The following is a 16,860-nucleotide window of genomic DNA, read 5'->3' as shown; positions in this document are numbered from 1 at the left end:
AAGGGCGCGCGTCAGCGGATCTCTATCCGGAGCTGTTACTGTCCTAGGTGCGCGCCTGGAGGCCAGGGGAGAGGGGTTGGGGGGCAGAGAGTGCGGCATAGGGGAGGGAGGCTGCACAGACCAGGTGGGCGTGAGCTTTTGAATACATTAGGTCTATGACAGGCTCAGTCCACGACTTTCACGTGAGGTGAGTGACATCAAGACACTGAGTCCCCTCTGCCTCCTTGAAGTGTGGGGGCACTCACATTTTATGAGTCACACCTGTCTCTCCCATACTATGATGTGAGGGATATATTCAGAGAGTGAGTCTCCTCTGTCACTCACTTCTTGAGGTGAGGGACATACTCAGACTACGCGTGTCATGTGTCTCTCACAGTGTTAGTGATGGACAGACTCGGACCACAACACCCCCCCTCTGTTTCTCTCCCTTCTTGGGGCGAGGGACAGACTCAGACCATAGACCTCCTCTGCTTCTCTCACTTCTTGGGGTGAGGGACAGACTCAGACCATAGACCCCCTCTGCTTCTCTCACTTCTTGGGGTGAGGGACAAATTAAGACCATCGACCCGATCTGAGTTTCTCCCTTCTTGGGGTGAGGGACAGACTCAGACCATAGACTCCCTCTTCTTCTCTCACTTCTTGGGGTGAGGGACATACTCAGACCCCCTCTGCTTCTCTCCCTTCTTGGGGTGAGGGTCACTGTGACCACGCGCACCGTCAGCCTTGTAATGAAGGATAAACTTGACAGACCAGGACTCTCCCAGCACTGTTAATCTTGTAGCTGGTTCTGCCCCTACTTCAACCCTGACTTGCAGGAAGCTCACAAATATCCAGTAGGCGCCTCAGCCCACGAGCTCTATGACTTTATATTAGTTTAGGACTTGCTTTAGCGTGCACAGAGAAGCTATTTTAACATCTAAGGTAAACCCACTGAGAGTCATCCCACCCTTGCAGAGTATGCTCGGGTGTGCAGCATGTATGATAACCCACTAAGCTACCTCACTGAGTAGGAATCAGTAACCAACGCTGCCCTGTAGCCATTCACAGTGGCCCACTGAGCCGTGCTACTGGGACAGAAGCAGGAGGCCTGCAGGGTGTGCACAGACGTGTATTCTAGGAGCTGTAACCCACGAGCTGTCGTACGGACCCTTAATGTTACGTCCAGAGTTGCGCTGCAGGTGCATTAACCCAGTAAGCTATCCTACTGGAGTTGAATCCTGTGCATGTGGATTCCACGCAGACCCAGATCTTTGAAGCAGACGAACGAACCCACTGAACTATTGTAATAGGCACACCCCTGACAACTGCGGTTACACACAGTTTTGTGTAGTACACAAAGATGTGCTGCATGCACTTTAACTCACTACGTAGTCTTAGCAGGACTAGAACGTATGTCCTGGGAGGACATCGCTGTAGTAGTAGCCCTAAGCTACCGAGCTGTCTCGCTAGGGCTGGAAAGAGAAGCTATATAAAGGTGTATACAACAGTTATTTAGCTAAATCCCTGGAGCGCATGTTGATAGAGAACCTTACCAAGCCCTCTCCTGGGAGGGTGGTGATGCCTAGAGCAGGAGATGCCTTGACAGGGCTTAATTTGAGCAGGTGTCTGCCCGAGCTCAGCCTCCTACTTCATTTTAGAGCATCTATACGTAACTGAGGTGGCTGTGTTATGTTATAAGGTTTTTATATAGCGCCTATCACCGCCGGTCTCTAAGCGCTCCACAGAAAGAACATAGCATGCTGTCACCTCAATACCCTCTGCCATCTCCGATTAAGCCGGGAATATTGCCTTTTTAAATAGGTGCGTCTTAAGTTTTTTCCTGAAGGAAAGTAGCTGTGAGTCTTCCTTCAGACTGGCCGGTAGCTCATTCCAAAGTTGTCGAAGAATCACTGAAAGGGCACTGCCTCCTTTAGTTTTTTTTTTTTTTTTTTTTTTTGAAACCGTTTATTACAAAGTTCAAAGAATATACAAAGATGGGCCTACAACCTTCAGGCCGGCCGCTAGCAAACAAGAGGAGCATAAGATACACACAGTAGGACGCAGGCTGCGGCAAAGGGAAACGTGCAGGAGTTAGCCGCGTTGATGGCCACACCATCCGGGCCCCACATGACGGTTTCTTTTTAACATAAATAACAACAAACAAAATCAAAACCACAAGGCAACCCACGATCGAAAACAGCAGCATGTGCTCCCCAAGAGGGGGGACCCTACCAATCCATAGGAGTATCAGGGGGGGAGAAGGTCAGAACAGGGACTGGGTGGACTCAGTGCCCGGTACCGGAGAGCCTCCTTTAGTTTTTAATTTAAATCTGGGTTGAGTCAGATTGGAGGCATAACCTGAGCGCAAGGTTCTGCCGGGAACATACTTCCTCAGGCGCTGCTTAATGTACTCTGGGGCATTGCCAAAGAGTGCCTTATGGGCTACAAAGATACATTTGAACTGAACCATGAACTTCACAGGCAGCCAGTGCAGCTTCCAGAGGAGTGGGGTTGCATGTGAATTTCTCGGTAGGGAAAAAATCAATCTGGCTGCGTCGTTCTGCACAACCTGCAGCTTCCTCAGCAGCTTCTGTGGCAAGCCGAGATACAGAGCATTGCCGTAGTCCAGCCTCGAAATGACGGTCGCTGAAACGATGGTTTGTAAGGTGGAGGCTGAAAGAATAGGGATCAGCTTGCGTAATTGCCTCATCACGGCCGTGCAGGAGCCCACCACCGCTGAGACTTGACGGGCCATGGTAAGATCCGCATCGATCTTTAGACCAAGGCTCTTTACCACGGTCCCAGGAGTGGGAGTTTTACCTAATTCTGGGGGCCAATATAGATCACCCCAGGGATTAGCCTGGTTGGTGAGCACCAGTACTTCCGTTTTCTCAGCATTCACCTTCAGGAGATTGTTGGTCATCCAATTGACCGTGAATCTGAGCAAATTCCTCACTGATTCCTGGGCTTCCCTTGTTTCTTTCAGCTGCACCAGCAGCTGAGTATCATCAGCATAGTTTAAGATTTCACAATTCCTACGCGTGAGCTGCTCCATCAGTGGTTGTAGGTAGATGTTAAAAAGTAAGGGGGATAGAGCAGACCCCTGAGGCACACCCCATGTCACCTCCCTAATCCCAGAAAGCTGATCCCCCCCCCTCTGGACCCTCTGAGTGCGTCCAGACAAGAAGGATTCTAACCACTTGAAAGCCTGTCCTGTTATCCCCAGCTTAGCGATACGGTCCAGCAAGATGGTATGGCTGACCGTATCAAATGCTGCCGACAGGCCTAGAAGAATCGAAGCGCATGGCTGTTTCTTGTCTGCTCTGACTCTCAACTCATCGGTAACCGTAGCCATAACCAGTTCTGCACTATGCTGTGGCCGGAAACCAGCCTGCTTGGTATGGAGTAGATGATGTTTCTCCAGATAGCTAGCTAAGGTGTTCAGGACGTGTTTTTCTAAGATTTTACTCAGGAGTGGCAGCTGGGAAATAGGCCTATAGTTTTTCAGTATCTTAGCATCGTCTCCCGCTTTCTTGAGGAGTGGGGAGACTCTGGCTTCCTTCAGCTGGGCTGGAAGGTAGCCCGCTTCTAGTGAGGCATTCAGTAAGTGCAGCAGCTGAGGCTGAATACCAGGCAAGGCCAATTTGAAGATTTTCGGAGGACAGGGATCTGTGCTGGAGCCTGATTTAACATGGTCGACAAGTTCCGCCAATCGCATTCCATCAATATGTGGGAAGCTATTCAAGGTCCCAATTTGCAGCTGACTATCTGAGCAGGATGGCAAAGACAATCCAGCTGAGAGCGTGGCAATATCCGTCAGGATATCCTGTACCTTCTGAAGGAAGAAGCCTTGAAAGGTATCACAGTCGGGTTGGTCTTCTGCAAGACTTTTGTCGCCTAGCTGCGTGAGTTCCCTTAAGATCACAAAGGTCTCCCTTTGTTTGTTTGTGGCTTCCCTAATTCTGTTTTCATAAAAGGCGGATTTCCTCGCGAGGATATCCCTCTTATAACTGGCAAGAAGTGACTTAAAAGTTAATGACTCTGCAGGGCAGTAGTTGAGTCTCCACCTACGTTCCGCTTTGCGGAGGGCTTGCTTCTTTTCCTTAAGTGAGGCGTCAAACCATGGAGCTCCCTTTCCTTTTTTTCGGGTCATCTCCAGTCGCTCAGGAGCGAGCTTATCTAGAGCCGACCGGATCCAGGTCATCAGGGTCGTAGTGTACGAGTCCAGGTTCGTCTGCGTCGTCTTGGGGGAGGGGGGGGAGAAGAGAGCAAAGTCGAGATTAAGGAGTCAGCCTCAATCTTTTTCCAAGACCGGACTTTCCTCTGCATTTGTTTTGCAACAGCTGACAAAGGATCTCCCGGAACCCAGCACTTGATCATAGAATGGTCTGACCAGATGCACGGGCTAACTTCAATAATTTCCATGCGAGACAGGGAGGACCAGACAAGGTCAAGAGTATGGCCCTTCACGTGGATGGGGCCCATTACAAGTTGTTGTAAGTTAAGAGCAGAATGATTAGTTTCAAACTCTGTCTCAGTGGACCCCTGGGAACCTTATCCCAATGGTAGTTGAAATCACCTACCACTATGAGGGACTTATATCTAGAGACCAAGTCCGTCAGCAGTTCTAAGAAGAGATCATTAAAATCAGGTGAGCTCTGGGGTGGGCGGTATACTAGTAACAACAGAATGCATGAGGATTTAAGTGATATTTTTATCCCTAGCAGTTCAGCGCAATCACAATTTTCTGCTATGATCTGTGTCACCTTGAGACTCTTTTTAAACAAAATGGCCACACCTCCCCCTCTGCTGTCCATAGGGCGATTATACCAAAGTGCATCAAAGTCGGGGGCAGGGCTGCTAAAACGTCCGGTGTTGATGACGTGCCCAGCCATGTCTCTGAAAGTGCAAGAATGTCTATCTCGCCCTCAGCCAAAAGTGAGAAAACCTCTAAGTGATGCTTGTGCAGAGAGCGAGTATTTAACGTTGCGATTATAAGGCCTTGTGTCCTGGTATGAGTGAAAACGTCCTCTCCCTGCAACAAGGATTCAGACCGTAAATTGGCAAGGGTTATCCCATCTAACACAGTGTTACCTGTGCTAAGACTTCTAAGGGTAGCGGGCGAGTATACTCGTGGTCGGCCAGGGGGGGTGGCCCCTGGGCCCATCCTGGCCCGGACGGGCACAGACGGGCTTTCCTCTCGCGCTCCTCCGGCGCGACGCTGCGCACTCCGGGACTACCAGGAAGCCCGAGACAAGTTATTTTGGCCAATACTAAACCATACCAAGGGCCACCTTCGAAACTCCAACAGCATTTCAAACCATCTGCAGCAATGCTGTGAGCAAATTATTGGTTCATTAACCTTGTATTTTTCTCTTTCATCTGGCCTCTTTTAGTCTTGTTATGTTGTGCTTCTATTATGCAAAACCAAAGGGGATGTCTATAAAGGACCTAAATTAGAGATATGCAAACTTGCACTGGTGTCCAGAAAGAAATGTAGCAAAACCATAGGGGATGATGGACGGAGTGTTGAACATTGCAAGCACTCACTCCCAGACAACTGATCTGGGTTTAATCCATCATCATTCTTTAGCTCACTCCGCCACCCCAGTTCAGACATGGCCATATGCAAATCAGTCTGACCCTGTGCCTCATGGGAACAGTCCAGCCCGAACTGCCAAGCCAGGTCTTCCCTGGACCGGAAAAAAGCATCCTGGGACTGGTTTCTGGCTAATCAGTCGTCATCAGCTAGGCTAGCTTGAATCCAGTGGCAAAGTGAGCAAGGGGGCCACATCTGGGCATACCCTGCCAATTTAGGCCAACAAAGCAAAACCAAAGGGGATGATGGACGGAGTGTTGAACATTGCAAGCACTCACCCCCAAGCCATGTCTTCCCTGGACAGCTTTGGTTTTGCCGTGCTTCTATTATGTACACACTTTCTTTTTAAGTGTTTCATTCTGGGTTTTTTTGTTGTAGCTTTTAGCTGCGATTTGTCCCCTGCCTTGGGAACCACTCAGCAAGTGATGGGGCAGTCTTTCGAACATAAACCACTGTGACAAATTTCAGTGGCACACAGTCGTTTTTCATAACATATCCCCCGCCAGACAGCACCAACAAAGCATGTGATTAGGCAGACCAAATCACCACCAGAGTACACCAGAAAACAAGCATTAAAAATGTAATAGGTCTCGCCGTTTATTAAGTTAGTCGTTTGCTTTGCTTTACAATACAATACAATACTATTAGCAAAGCAAATGGCTTTAACTTAATCAAAGGCAAGACCTATTGCATTTCCAATGCTTGTTTCTTTTGCAAGTAGTCAAAAAAAATACCTTTGACCTTATGATATTTTGGTTATCTTCTTCCATCACTGCTTTCCTAACTATTAATTAATATTTTTTGCAGCTTTTCAGACACCGACGGGCATGCCTTATGGGACAGTCAATTTAAAGAATGGCGTAAACCCCGCAGAGACCCCAGTCACCTGCACTGCTGGTGTTGGGACTTTTATTGTGGAATTTGCCACACTCAGTCGCCTCACTGGCGACCCCGTATTTGAGGACGCGGCCAGGAAAGCCCTGATTGGGTTGTGGGAAAGCCGTTCCGAAATTGGATTGGTGAGTGAAACTATGTCAAACGTCATATTTAGCATGTTTACAAAAGCTGGAATCATAGTATGCCTCGTGTATGTTATAAATTACAGAAATCAACTTAAAGAAGAGCTGTTTATAGAATAGAATTGCACAGGGTTAGATGTACAAAGTACAAAGCACAGTGCAGTATTCTTCGAACCGACCTATGTGCTAAAAGTTTGATTCACAAAATACTGAATTAGACCTAGAGCATGAGTGATAATGAGGTAGGTTACAAATTGCGACCTACTACGATTCACAGCCATCACCTGAATGGTGGCATGCTGGAGGCCAGCAGATCTCCATGTCTGTGATTGCTTTTTAATAAAGTTAACTTATTTTTTTAATAAAAGCAGCCCATTTTAAAACAAAATGGAAACGGGACTGTATTTAAATAGAAAATAATCTTTTTTGTTTAGGAGGACGCAGTGGTCCACACTTCTATTAAAAAAATATTTTTTGTGTACATTCAAAAAGGGGAAGGGGGCCCCTTTCCTTTTGTGAGCGGATTACCACACCAACCAAGGGGTGGATAAAATAGCAATCAGCTTTTGTTTGGAAAACATTGATACACATGATACCGATTCTTTATTTGGAAGGGACGCCTACAACACAACCCTTCCAGATACTGAATCAGTATCAGTTTCTAAACATGTATAGCAATTCAGAACTTTTCTGAATCTCTAAATGCATTTAGCACTTAAGGGTTTAAGCTTTCGCAAGCCCTCTGATTTTCCAGAAAGGAGAGTTTGTAAGTGCTAAAACCATTTGTACATCTGGCCCCAAGTTTGTAAAGAAGACATTGTGGATAAGAACTGAGCTTACATAATTGTAACGTGCCCAATCTTGATTGGCTCCCTTCATGACATCAAGGAGGAACTCAAACCAAGCCAAAATAATTTTCAGGGTTTGATATCTCTCTTCATTAACCTCCTAGGGTCTGTTCTTATTTCTTTTGAATCAGAGAAGAGGTAATTACATTTCAAAAACTACACTGATTTTTCTGTTGCAGCGCTGTGCACCGTGGAAATTTCGGTGCAAACTCAATTACAAGCTGCACTCAAGTGGAGGGACCTTTAGTTCCAGAAAGAGTGTGACACAACAAATCGATACATATCAATCACAAGAAGCACATTTGGCCACACAAAAATGATAGATCTAGATTTGCAAACCATTAAGTTTTACTAAAGGATTAGCAAAGTTACAAACTCAAATCTTCTAATTAGGCATAAATAAGTCATCAATACGTGAGTGCATTTGTAAATATGATTCAAAGCAATTCGAAATTATAAATGCTAAGACAACCTATTTTAAAGTTGTCGTAAGATAAATCAGGGCAGTCTCCGCTTCCCAAGAAGGGAAATTCCCTACTTAGCAAAACTAGGTAAGATGGAGAGATGTTAAACAGGTGTCCACATGAAAAACCTCTAAAATCATAATCAAATTAATCACATAGAGGTTCAGTCAAACAAGTGGGTAAGGCACCTGCCCAGGAGTCTAATTCTTTCGGGCTAGAGGAAAGGACATCATCTCTAAAGGGCCCAAGGAAAGCATTCCCTAACCAACTTTACAGTTCATTCGTTTAAATCTTCTCCTTGTTCAAAGTGATACACCTTCACACCATTACCATGAAGGGAGCCAATCAGGATCGGGTACATTACGATAACATAAGCTCAGTTCTCATCCACGATTATCACATAGTGGAGCCTAGTATTATCATTATTGCATTCTATGAGGAACATACATGGATAAACATTCACATGAAAACTAAAACAAGAGATCCATTCAATTAACTTTGGCCGGTGCAGTTTTGCTGCTGTAGCAAGAAAGAGAAAAATACATGACCAGCAGGAAACATGGAGGATGAACATTCACCATTTTAAATTGATGCCTATATTAGCTATGCATAACTTTCATGTGAACATCACACTGTAAATACATTTGCATGTTGCAAATTGTTGTAAAGAAATGTGCGAAGCATATAATTATAAAAAATTCCCAGCAGTTCTGTTTGTTGCACTCTATTTTTTATTAGGAGTTAACAATTTAAACGTGTGCGCAGGTTCATACTGTGGGTTTCGCAGTGGCACTGTAGCATGGAAGCAGGGCTGGGGAGACAGTTATAATGCAGTACATATTCCTTCTAACAGAACATTTACAAGATTGTGTACTGCTCTTTAACAGACACAGTAGACCTGATGAGCATATATTCCCATATTCTTAAAGAGGTGTGGCTCACGTCAAGCGGTTATCATGAGATATGACTTGTTCAGGAGAGAGTGGCACTCAAGGCTGGCACAAGGACCTTTTTGTCATAGACTGTGTCATAAATGCTTTAACTGCTATCCAGCATGGGTGTTTTGTAGCATAAATGACAGACACTGGGCCAGATAGTAATCATACGTAAAAGCAAACACTGAGGAGATGACTGAGTGCAAAATAGACGCTACTGCAGACTGAAAAGAGGGCCACATAGATGAGGCAAATATCTATTTCATGTGGGATACCATGTATAAAGTAAGATGTTCATTGGCTGCTAGAGATTTAAAGATCATCAAATAATGAAGGAGTTTGAAGAGTTATAAATGAAGGATCATCAAGCTGAAATTTTTATTGGGAAGTACGAGACTTTAAACTCTTCTAACATATCTTTTTTAATGTGTAATATAAAGAGTTTGCCAAGGGTCAGACACAGAAAGGAAGATGAACCATCATTGTAATGTAACATTGTCTTACAATGATATTTCACTGAAAATTGGCTCTCCTGGGGTACAGTGCTTGTTGTTATCACCTAGTTTGATGAGTTATTTGATAAGCATGCTAATTGAGTGCACTAAGGTCTGGCTAGAATTTGTGGAAATGGGATTATTTTGTCCATTGTAATTGGTGACCGGAAGTAATCTTTTGTGTCCCTTCAATGGAACACAGATATTAAAGTGTGTTACAATTGCCTTTCGCCTTTGTAAGCATCACACCCATATAGTAATTGCATGAGTTCTGTAAATATAAGATAAACAGAACTTTGTATCTTCTGTCTTTGTTCACTCTCACTAATGTTCTTATGTCTCCACCACAGGTCGGAAACCATATTGATGTTCTGACATCCAAATGGGTAGCGCAAGATGCTGGGATTGGGGCCGGGATAGATTCATACTTTGAGTATTTGGTGAAAGGTGCCATACTTTTGCAGGATGAGGAGCTGATGTCCATGTTTCTCGGTGAGTGTTTTGTGTGAGTATGTACGTTTCTTTGGACCTCAATGCAAAAAAAATATTCTCTAAACATAGATTTGTATTCTTGATTTGTGGAATGGATTTTATGATTACAGCACATTACGTGGGCAATTGATCAAAGCCCTTCTGGAGGTTCACCGAGTCCAGATTGTCTATGTTCTCTCTTTTGGCAGGAAAATGGATTAGCCCCTTAAGTTTCTTTCCTTTTTTTAAAATAATTATTTTTATTAACAAACATCGACATAAAACATACAGTACAAAAGATTGGGCATGTGTCCATACAGTGAAGTCAGACAATGACTACATATACAGCATTTCTGTACATTGGATGCTACGGAATAGGGTCCTCATCATCTTCGACATTCCGGGGCGGGTTACATATATTTCCCCGGTACGAATTCCAGGGGTTCCAGATTTTGGACCACTTTTGGGATGGCAGCCTCTTGCTATGTAGACTGTCTTTTCCCTGTACATGCACCAATCAAGGTCTTTTTTCCAGTCTACAATCTTAGGTGCATGCGCCGCTCCCCAGAGCAGTGCAGTATTCCTTTTGGCTACCATCAGCCAAAGTGTGACCCATTGCGTTGGGTAATTGTTTAGGTCTGTCGGCACCCAGATGTTCAGGAGGTACCTGCGAGCCTCTGGGCGGAGAGTAACTGCCAGCACTTCGTTAAGAACATCCCCCTTAAGTTTCTTGGTCTCGGGCCACCCTTGTGTGATAGAATGTTTTCAAAATGTAGCTATTAGGTTGTTAAACACATTTATCTCCTTTGTCTTGTTGTGGACCAATTGAGACTATATTATATTATCAAAACATTCAGTACTGCTTTTCCATGAAGTTCCCATGCCAACATCGGTTTGCTTGCTGGACATAAAATAAAAAGATTTTTATTAATTTATTTACGATGCTGCTCAGGAAACAAGAATGAATCCAGAATGTCATGGATTAGTATTATCAAATATGCACTGAGTATTATGTAATATTTGCATGCATCAGTAAATAAAAGCTGGATCACTGGAAATCCTTGGGCCCACTCCCCCATGCTTAACCTTTCAGTATTGTCACTGAGCGGTGAGTGCATTCCCTTGCTTGGGAATGCATTAGCTGTAGGACAGAACTTTTTCAGTGTCCTTGTAGCATGTTAATTTTCAGGAACAATGCAGTAAGACATTGACTGCGACGGAGACTGAGCTGTGAAGAGACATTGCTGAATATGTCAATAAATATGCCAGGCCGGTTACTGCAGGAAAAGACCACCTCTACACCTGTTTGGGTCTTTTACTTCTGTTCTCTATAGATTGTAAGAGCTGTGCTTTGCAGCTATCTGTGCTACTTCCATCCATGGCACCGTGCAACGCTACCTGTGTCTACTTTTGAAGAAGTTCAAGATGCTAACTTTAACCCAGGTCCAGGTTATTCAGATGATCTGCAGAATGCGTATTTTCAAGTACAAGCAATGCAGGAACACAGGAAGTGCCTCTACTTAATGGTGGGTAATAAACGCTAATAGTACAAGATTCAGCACTTCATCATATTAACAGAGATCTTGACCCAAGTAGCTGCTTTTCTTGGGTTGGAATAAGCCCACTGCCACCATCACCTTAACCCTTGCCTAATGAAGGTTATATCAACCTAGCAAACTTTACTATGGCTTTGGTCCTTAGAACCACGCTCATTCATGGGTTCTTCACATGCTGCTGAAACTTTTCTTTGATATTATGAAGAAGTGATCCAGATCATTGAAGCCATTCAGATCTCAAGGCTTTAAAGGCTTTCAATGCTTTCCTTCCCCCCAAAGAGAGCCTTGGCCATTGTATGCATTGTAGCTATATTCCTGGACAACAACGCTGTGTCACCATAATGGTGCCAGAGGCTTCTCCTTCAGGACTAAAGGCAATATTCACTTTATTCATCATCAGTGCCAAGCTCTACCTGCATTTGCTAAAAAGGGTGCTTCAGGTAGACAATGCTTCTTTTTCCTTTGGAATAAAAGATTGGTAAACAGAACTCAAGATAACAGTGAACATTATAGATGGTTAAAGAACCTGTAAGTCTAAGTAAACCCAGGGGTTCCAATAATCGGTATTAGCAGGTGCCATATATCAAGTTGCAGACTGCAGAGACTGAATGGCTTTTTCATACTGGAAGAAGTGTGATGATCAGAAAGAGTGTGAGAAAACTGCAGAAATATACCACAGCAAACATTGGCATATGTAATGCGGTTAGATTGCTGGCCCGTAAGGGATAGAAGTTTTAGAAGCTACTGGGTATTTCAAATTATTTAAAGAGTGATGTGTTTGGTGGGAATAGATGGAATGAGAACAACATGAGTCCTGATTTAATTTGAGGTAGGATGTTGTTGCGGTTCTATCTGTGGTGTTTTTCCTGCTGCGAAGAGAAAACTTCAGGGCTTGAAAGACGCGTGTGAAAGAAGTATGGAACAGTTTATCAATGTGACTGTGTAGGTTTAGTTTGCATTTTCATGAAGATGTGATTGCTTATGTGATTCCAGAAGTTTGTTGTTGGGGTAGCTTCTCTGTATGCATCCATGTGTGTGAGCTATACTAAGAATTATTTTCAGCTGCAATCTTGCTAAATTAAAAATGTTCACAATTTTGAGCCTATGGAATAAATGGGAGAAACGATTCCATCAACAGTATCTCCCTAGGAATTTCTCAAAGTGCATTTATTCTTCATATTTTTGATTAGGAATTTGGTCCAGACGTAGAAAAATATACCCTAAAAGTATATTTGATGAATTACTAACCATCAAGTAGAGTAAAACTGCTAGAGCCAAAGTGACTTTGATAGTGTTTAAGAGGGTGGATTGGGGCATTAACTATATGAATAGAAAAGGCTAAGTTTTCATGATAAAATAATTCGCAGTAACTTTAATATGAGCTCTCGTCATGTATCGTCTGTGTTTTCATCCATGCTGTGATCTGTGAAAAATGTGGTGACATGGAAGAAAAATGATATTCTAGACTGTTTAAGAAGGTTTAGATTTGATTAAAGACACATAGACGAGTATTCTCTCTTTGATATTCCTTTTACTACTCACAGTTGGAAGAAAATATTTCTACTACTTTATTAAGATCGCTTCCCAGACCACTTTTTCCAACACTGGGCTGAGGTCACCATCAAGTTTTACACCCCCAGCCTATTTGTTGATCCATAAAACACTGGCTTTTGAACAGGTGGTTTTGAGGTACACTATGAATCTCATTTCCAAAACTAAATAAGTGATGTACAATGTGTCCAAAGCAGAGCGTGAGGCTTTAAAAACCTTGAAGCAGAATAAGACCATAGTGATAGTCGGCAGACAAGGGTGGGGCCATAGTGGTCCAGAATGTGACTGATTACAAATCTGAGATTGACTCACAATTACTAGATGGGGGCAGTTATAAGTAACTTAACATAGACCCAACAAAAGAGCTAACTGAACTGATCAAAAGGGTGAAAACCCTGGGACTTCAAGAGGGTTACCTTAATGAACTTGAACACGATTTCATGAACAAAAAGCAACCTTATACCCCCACAATCTATATACTCCCTAAGATTCACTAAAGTTTAGAAAAACCTCTAAGTAGACCAATTGTCTCCGGTATTGGCTCTATCCTGGAGCCTGTGTGTAAATATGTAGACTTATTTTTAAAGCCAAGTGTTGAATCTACAGGGGCGTACCTAAGAGACACGATGGAGATCGTAAAACTGGTTGATAATATTGCGTTTAACCCCAATGAACTCATTTTGGTGAGAATTGATATCACCTCTCTTTACAATAACATCCCACAGAGACCAGTGTTAGAGGTCATCAGGGAAGTTGTGAATAAACGACCCAAGCCAGTACAGGTCCCCGCTGGTTTCATAATAGACTTACTGGGTATTGCCATGACCAAAATGTGTTTTTACTTTCAAGCTGACTATTTTTTTTTACACAAAAATCAATAGGAGAGTGGATCACTGGTCCTGAAAGAACCAGGGTATTGCAATGTCAGTACATGGTACTGTTTAAGAAACCCTCATTCACGTTTGGCAAAGAATCGAGTGAAGCGGTATATCTTGGTTCTCCGCTTAATTGTTATCAACGTGATAGCATAATCATTGGGTTAATCCAATGCTTCCTCCACCCGGAGGTTGTACCACTGGTAGTCTCAGTAGTGATTGTGAATAAAAAAAGTGAAGTGACTTGTGGTGAAAGAATACTTAGTAAAAATCTCGTAAAACCAGTAAATGTCTTTAATAGTACTGGGTTCGAGACAGTTCAATAAAAAATAGTATTGTAAGTGTGCACGTATAAGACTTGTTATGGTCTAGTGCACTTTTAAAAAAGGTGTCCAAAAAAAGGTCGACATGTTTCAGCCCTCATAAGCCCCGAAGGGTCAGGTGGGCTTTCTTCAGGACCTGGTGCAATGTTGAGTAACCTAATATTTAGAGGTTCTCTCGTGGAATTAAAGGGAGATGGTGATTGTTCCCTTGTTTATGCGTTCGACTTGAACCTGGTCTCCCTTGTTGTGGGTTACAGCGGGTAGTCTAGGGGTGTCGCCTCACGCTCTCTTAGGCGTCGGTCTTCTTAGAACCTCTAAATATTAGGTTACTCAACATTGCACCAGGTCCTGAAGAAAGCCCACCTGACCCTTCGGGGCTTATGAGGGCTGAAACATGTCGACCTTTTTTTGGACACCTTTTTTAAAAGTGCACTAGACCATAACAAGTCTTATACGTGCACACTTACAATACTATTTTTTATTGAACTGTCTCGAACCCAGTACTATTAAAGACATTTACTGGTTTTACGAGATTTTTACTAAGTATTCTTTCACCACAAGTCACTTCGTGAATAAAAAAAGTGATCACTACTGAGACTACCAGTGGTACAACCTCCAGGTGGAGGAAGCATTGGATTAACCCAATGATTATGCTATCACGTTGATAACAATTAAGCGGAGAACCAAGATATACCGCTTCACTCGATTCTTTGCCAAACGTGAATGAGGGTTTCTTAAACAGTACCATGTACTGACTTTGCAATACCCTGGTTCTTTCAGGACCAGTGATCCACTCTCCTATTGATTTTTGTGATTACTGAGACAAGGAAGCTGAGTGGACCTAAGCCTCTTCTTTCTCCCTTCTTTGATTTTTTAAAATATTTTTTTTAAATACCAAATGCATTGCAAAGGGGGCAACTTTTGCACCGTACCTAGAGATTCTCTATATGGATAGTTATGAGGACCTCAAGAGAACAAAGAGGGTCCCTGACTAGACTGGATGAGTTTGGAGAAGAGAGCAGGGAAAATAACAATGGAAAACACATAAAGGAACTCCTCCAACACACTTCATATATTAAAGCAGTATGTCTATAATACACAAAAGGCCATGCACAAGACCAGTGGTTTTTTGAAATTCATTTATCTAACATACAAAAGTATATTCGTTTTTTAAATATGTAATGTACTTTTTAAAATAACATAGGAAATAGTTCATACAATAAAATAGTTGTATGTATTCAATTGGTGAGCACCCACAAGTATGGACAACCATACAATAATACAAACACATGGACAGTACATAATATATCACAGTGCAATGATAACAAAACCAACATTATTAAAAGACTATACAGAACAATTATAGTAGACAGAAAAACATTTGGCATACAGAAAGAAACATCAACAATGAGTGAAGATGATTGCTCTTTGTATAGATGTATTTGATGTAATGAGTATTATATCTATTAAACAGAAATGCACTGACGCGCGTTTCGGAAGTAAACAGTCGATGGAGTCAACCTTCATCAGGGCGCTGTTTGTCTGAATAGATTCAGTGGCAGGATGCCATCCAATCAAAGTATAATCACACTGAGCTGAAGACTAAGCAGGGGGCTCACAAGGTTCACAACCACCGGTCTGGAAACAAGAGGTATAATTAAAATTACTAGCTATAACGAAAATAGGCAAGGCTGAGTCAAGAAGATAAAAAGCATGGCAGTGCTTAAGAGAGTAGGCCATACAAGACAAGATACCACCATTGAAGGGAACCCATAGTGCAAGGCAAAAAATACACCAAAAGAACAGGGTGCTTCAGAAATACACCCACAAAACAGTGTGCTTCAGGGGTAGCCCACAAGTAGGGAAATGTCAATGACAGGGTAGGATTATTGCAAAATTAACCTACCATGAATTAGGAGTTCACTGGAATCAGAGAAGAATGTGCCACAAGCAAATGAATGGCGTGGCATTCACATCTCGAAAGTGAATAACTAGAGTGCCTCCAGGACTACAAGGCTTCTAGATAGAAAGAAAAATGATGGCATAAGTGAAATACACATGACTATGATAAAGTCCAAAGAGTAAATACCTAATCCAAAGCACCTACCTAGTCACACAGTAGGAAATCAAAGAGCGACATGGCTCAAAAGGCTAATACAACAGGCCAGCCGGGGATTGTCCAACCCGGTAAAGTCAAAGTTAAATGAGGGTGCGCTTAGGGAGTTCTGGGATGAATTAAAAACATGAGCGTAAATACGCTAGGCAATTAAGAAAAAACACAATGACACATATGGCAGGGAGTAATCTTACCTGAGTTTGTAGTCCTGATGATAAAAGAAATATTCTCCTGTCCTAACAGAGGCCTGTAAAATACTGCCACTGGCGGTGGTGTTAAATAAACATAGGATGCGCGCCAAGGATCGGCAAATACATTACAGCTGGAAATAACGTCACACGCCTGGACTGAATGCCTGTATCACTTTGTCTAAAAACGGCTGCCATGTTGGTGGGGGGGGGGAGAGAAGATCAACCAGCAGCCGCCAAATTGGAAAATGTAAGAATGCCGGAAAAGTCAGAAAAAATATTAAAGGAAAGTCGGGAAAATGTGAAAATAAATAAAAAGAATAAAGGATTGTCCCACAAACACTGAACATGTGGGTCATACCTTGGAGGAGACAGAAAAAATAGAGAGGGCTATCTCAGAATAAAACAGATTGGCTTGTCTAAAAGACTGATGGTGTAGGAT

The 16,860-nt window shown here is 43.0% G+C and overlaps 1 protein-coding gene across 1 annotated transcript in view; it reads left to right on the top strand.

The window, feature by feature from the left end:
- The window catches only part of EDEM2 (ER degradation enhancing alpha-mannosidase like protein 2), a 395,734-nt gene that overhangs the window by 223,048 nt on the left and 155,826 nt on the right, over positions 1-16,860 (top strand). Inside the window, exons 6-7 of the mRNA XM_085619015.1 lie at positions 6,386-6,597; positions 9,689-9,830. Coding sequence (XP_085475141.1) covers positions 6,386-6,597; positions 9,689-9,830 — 354 coding nt within the window. The remainder of the gene's footprint in view (positions 1-6,385; positions 6,598-9,688; positions 9,831-16,860) is intronic.

This window comes from Triturus cristatus, chromosome 7 (assembly GCF_964204655.1).
Source record: "Triturus cristatus chromosome 7, aTriCri1.1, whole genome shotgun sequence".
NCBI lineage: Eukaryota > Metazoa > Chordata > Amphibia > Caudata > Salamandridae > Triturus > Triturus cristatus.
This window is presented reverse-complemented; position numbering and strand designations above follow the sequence as displayed.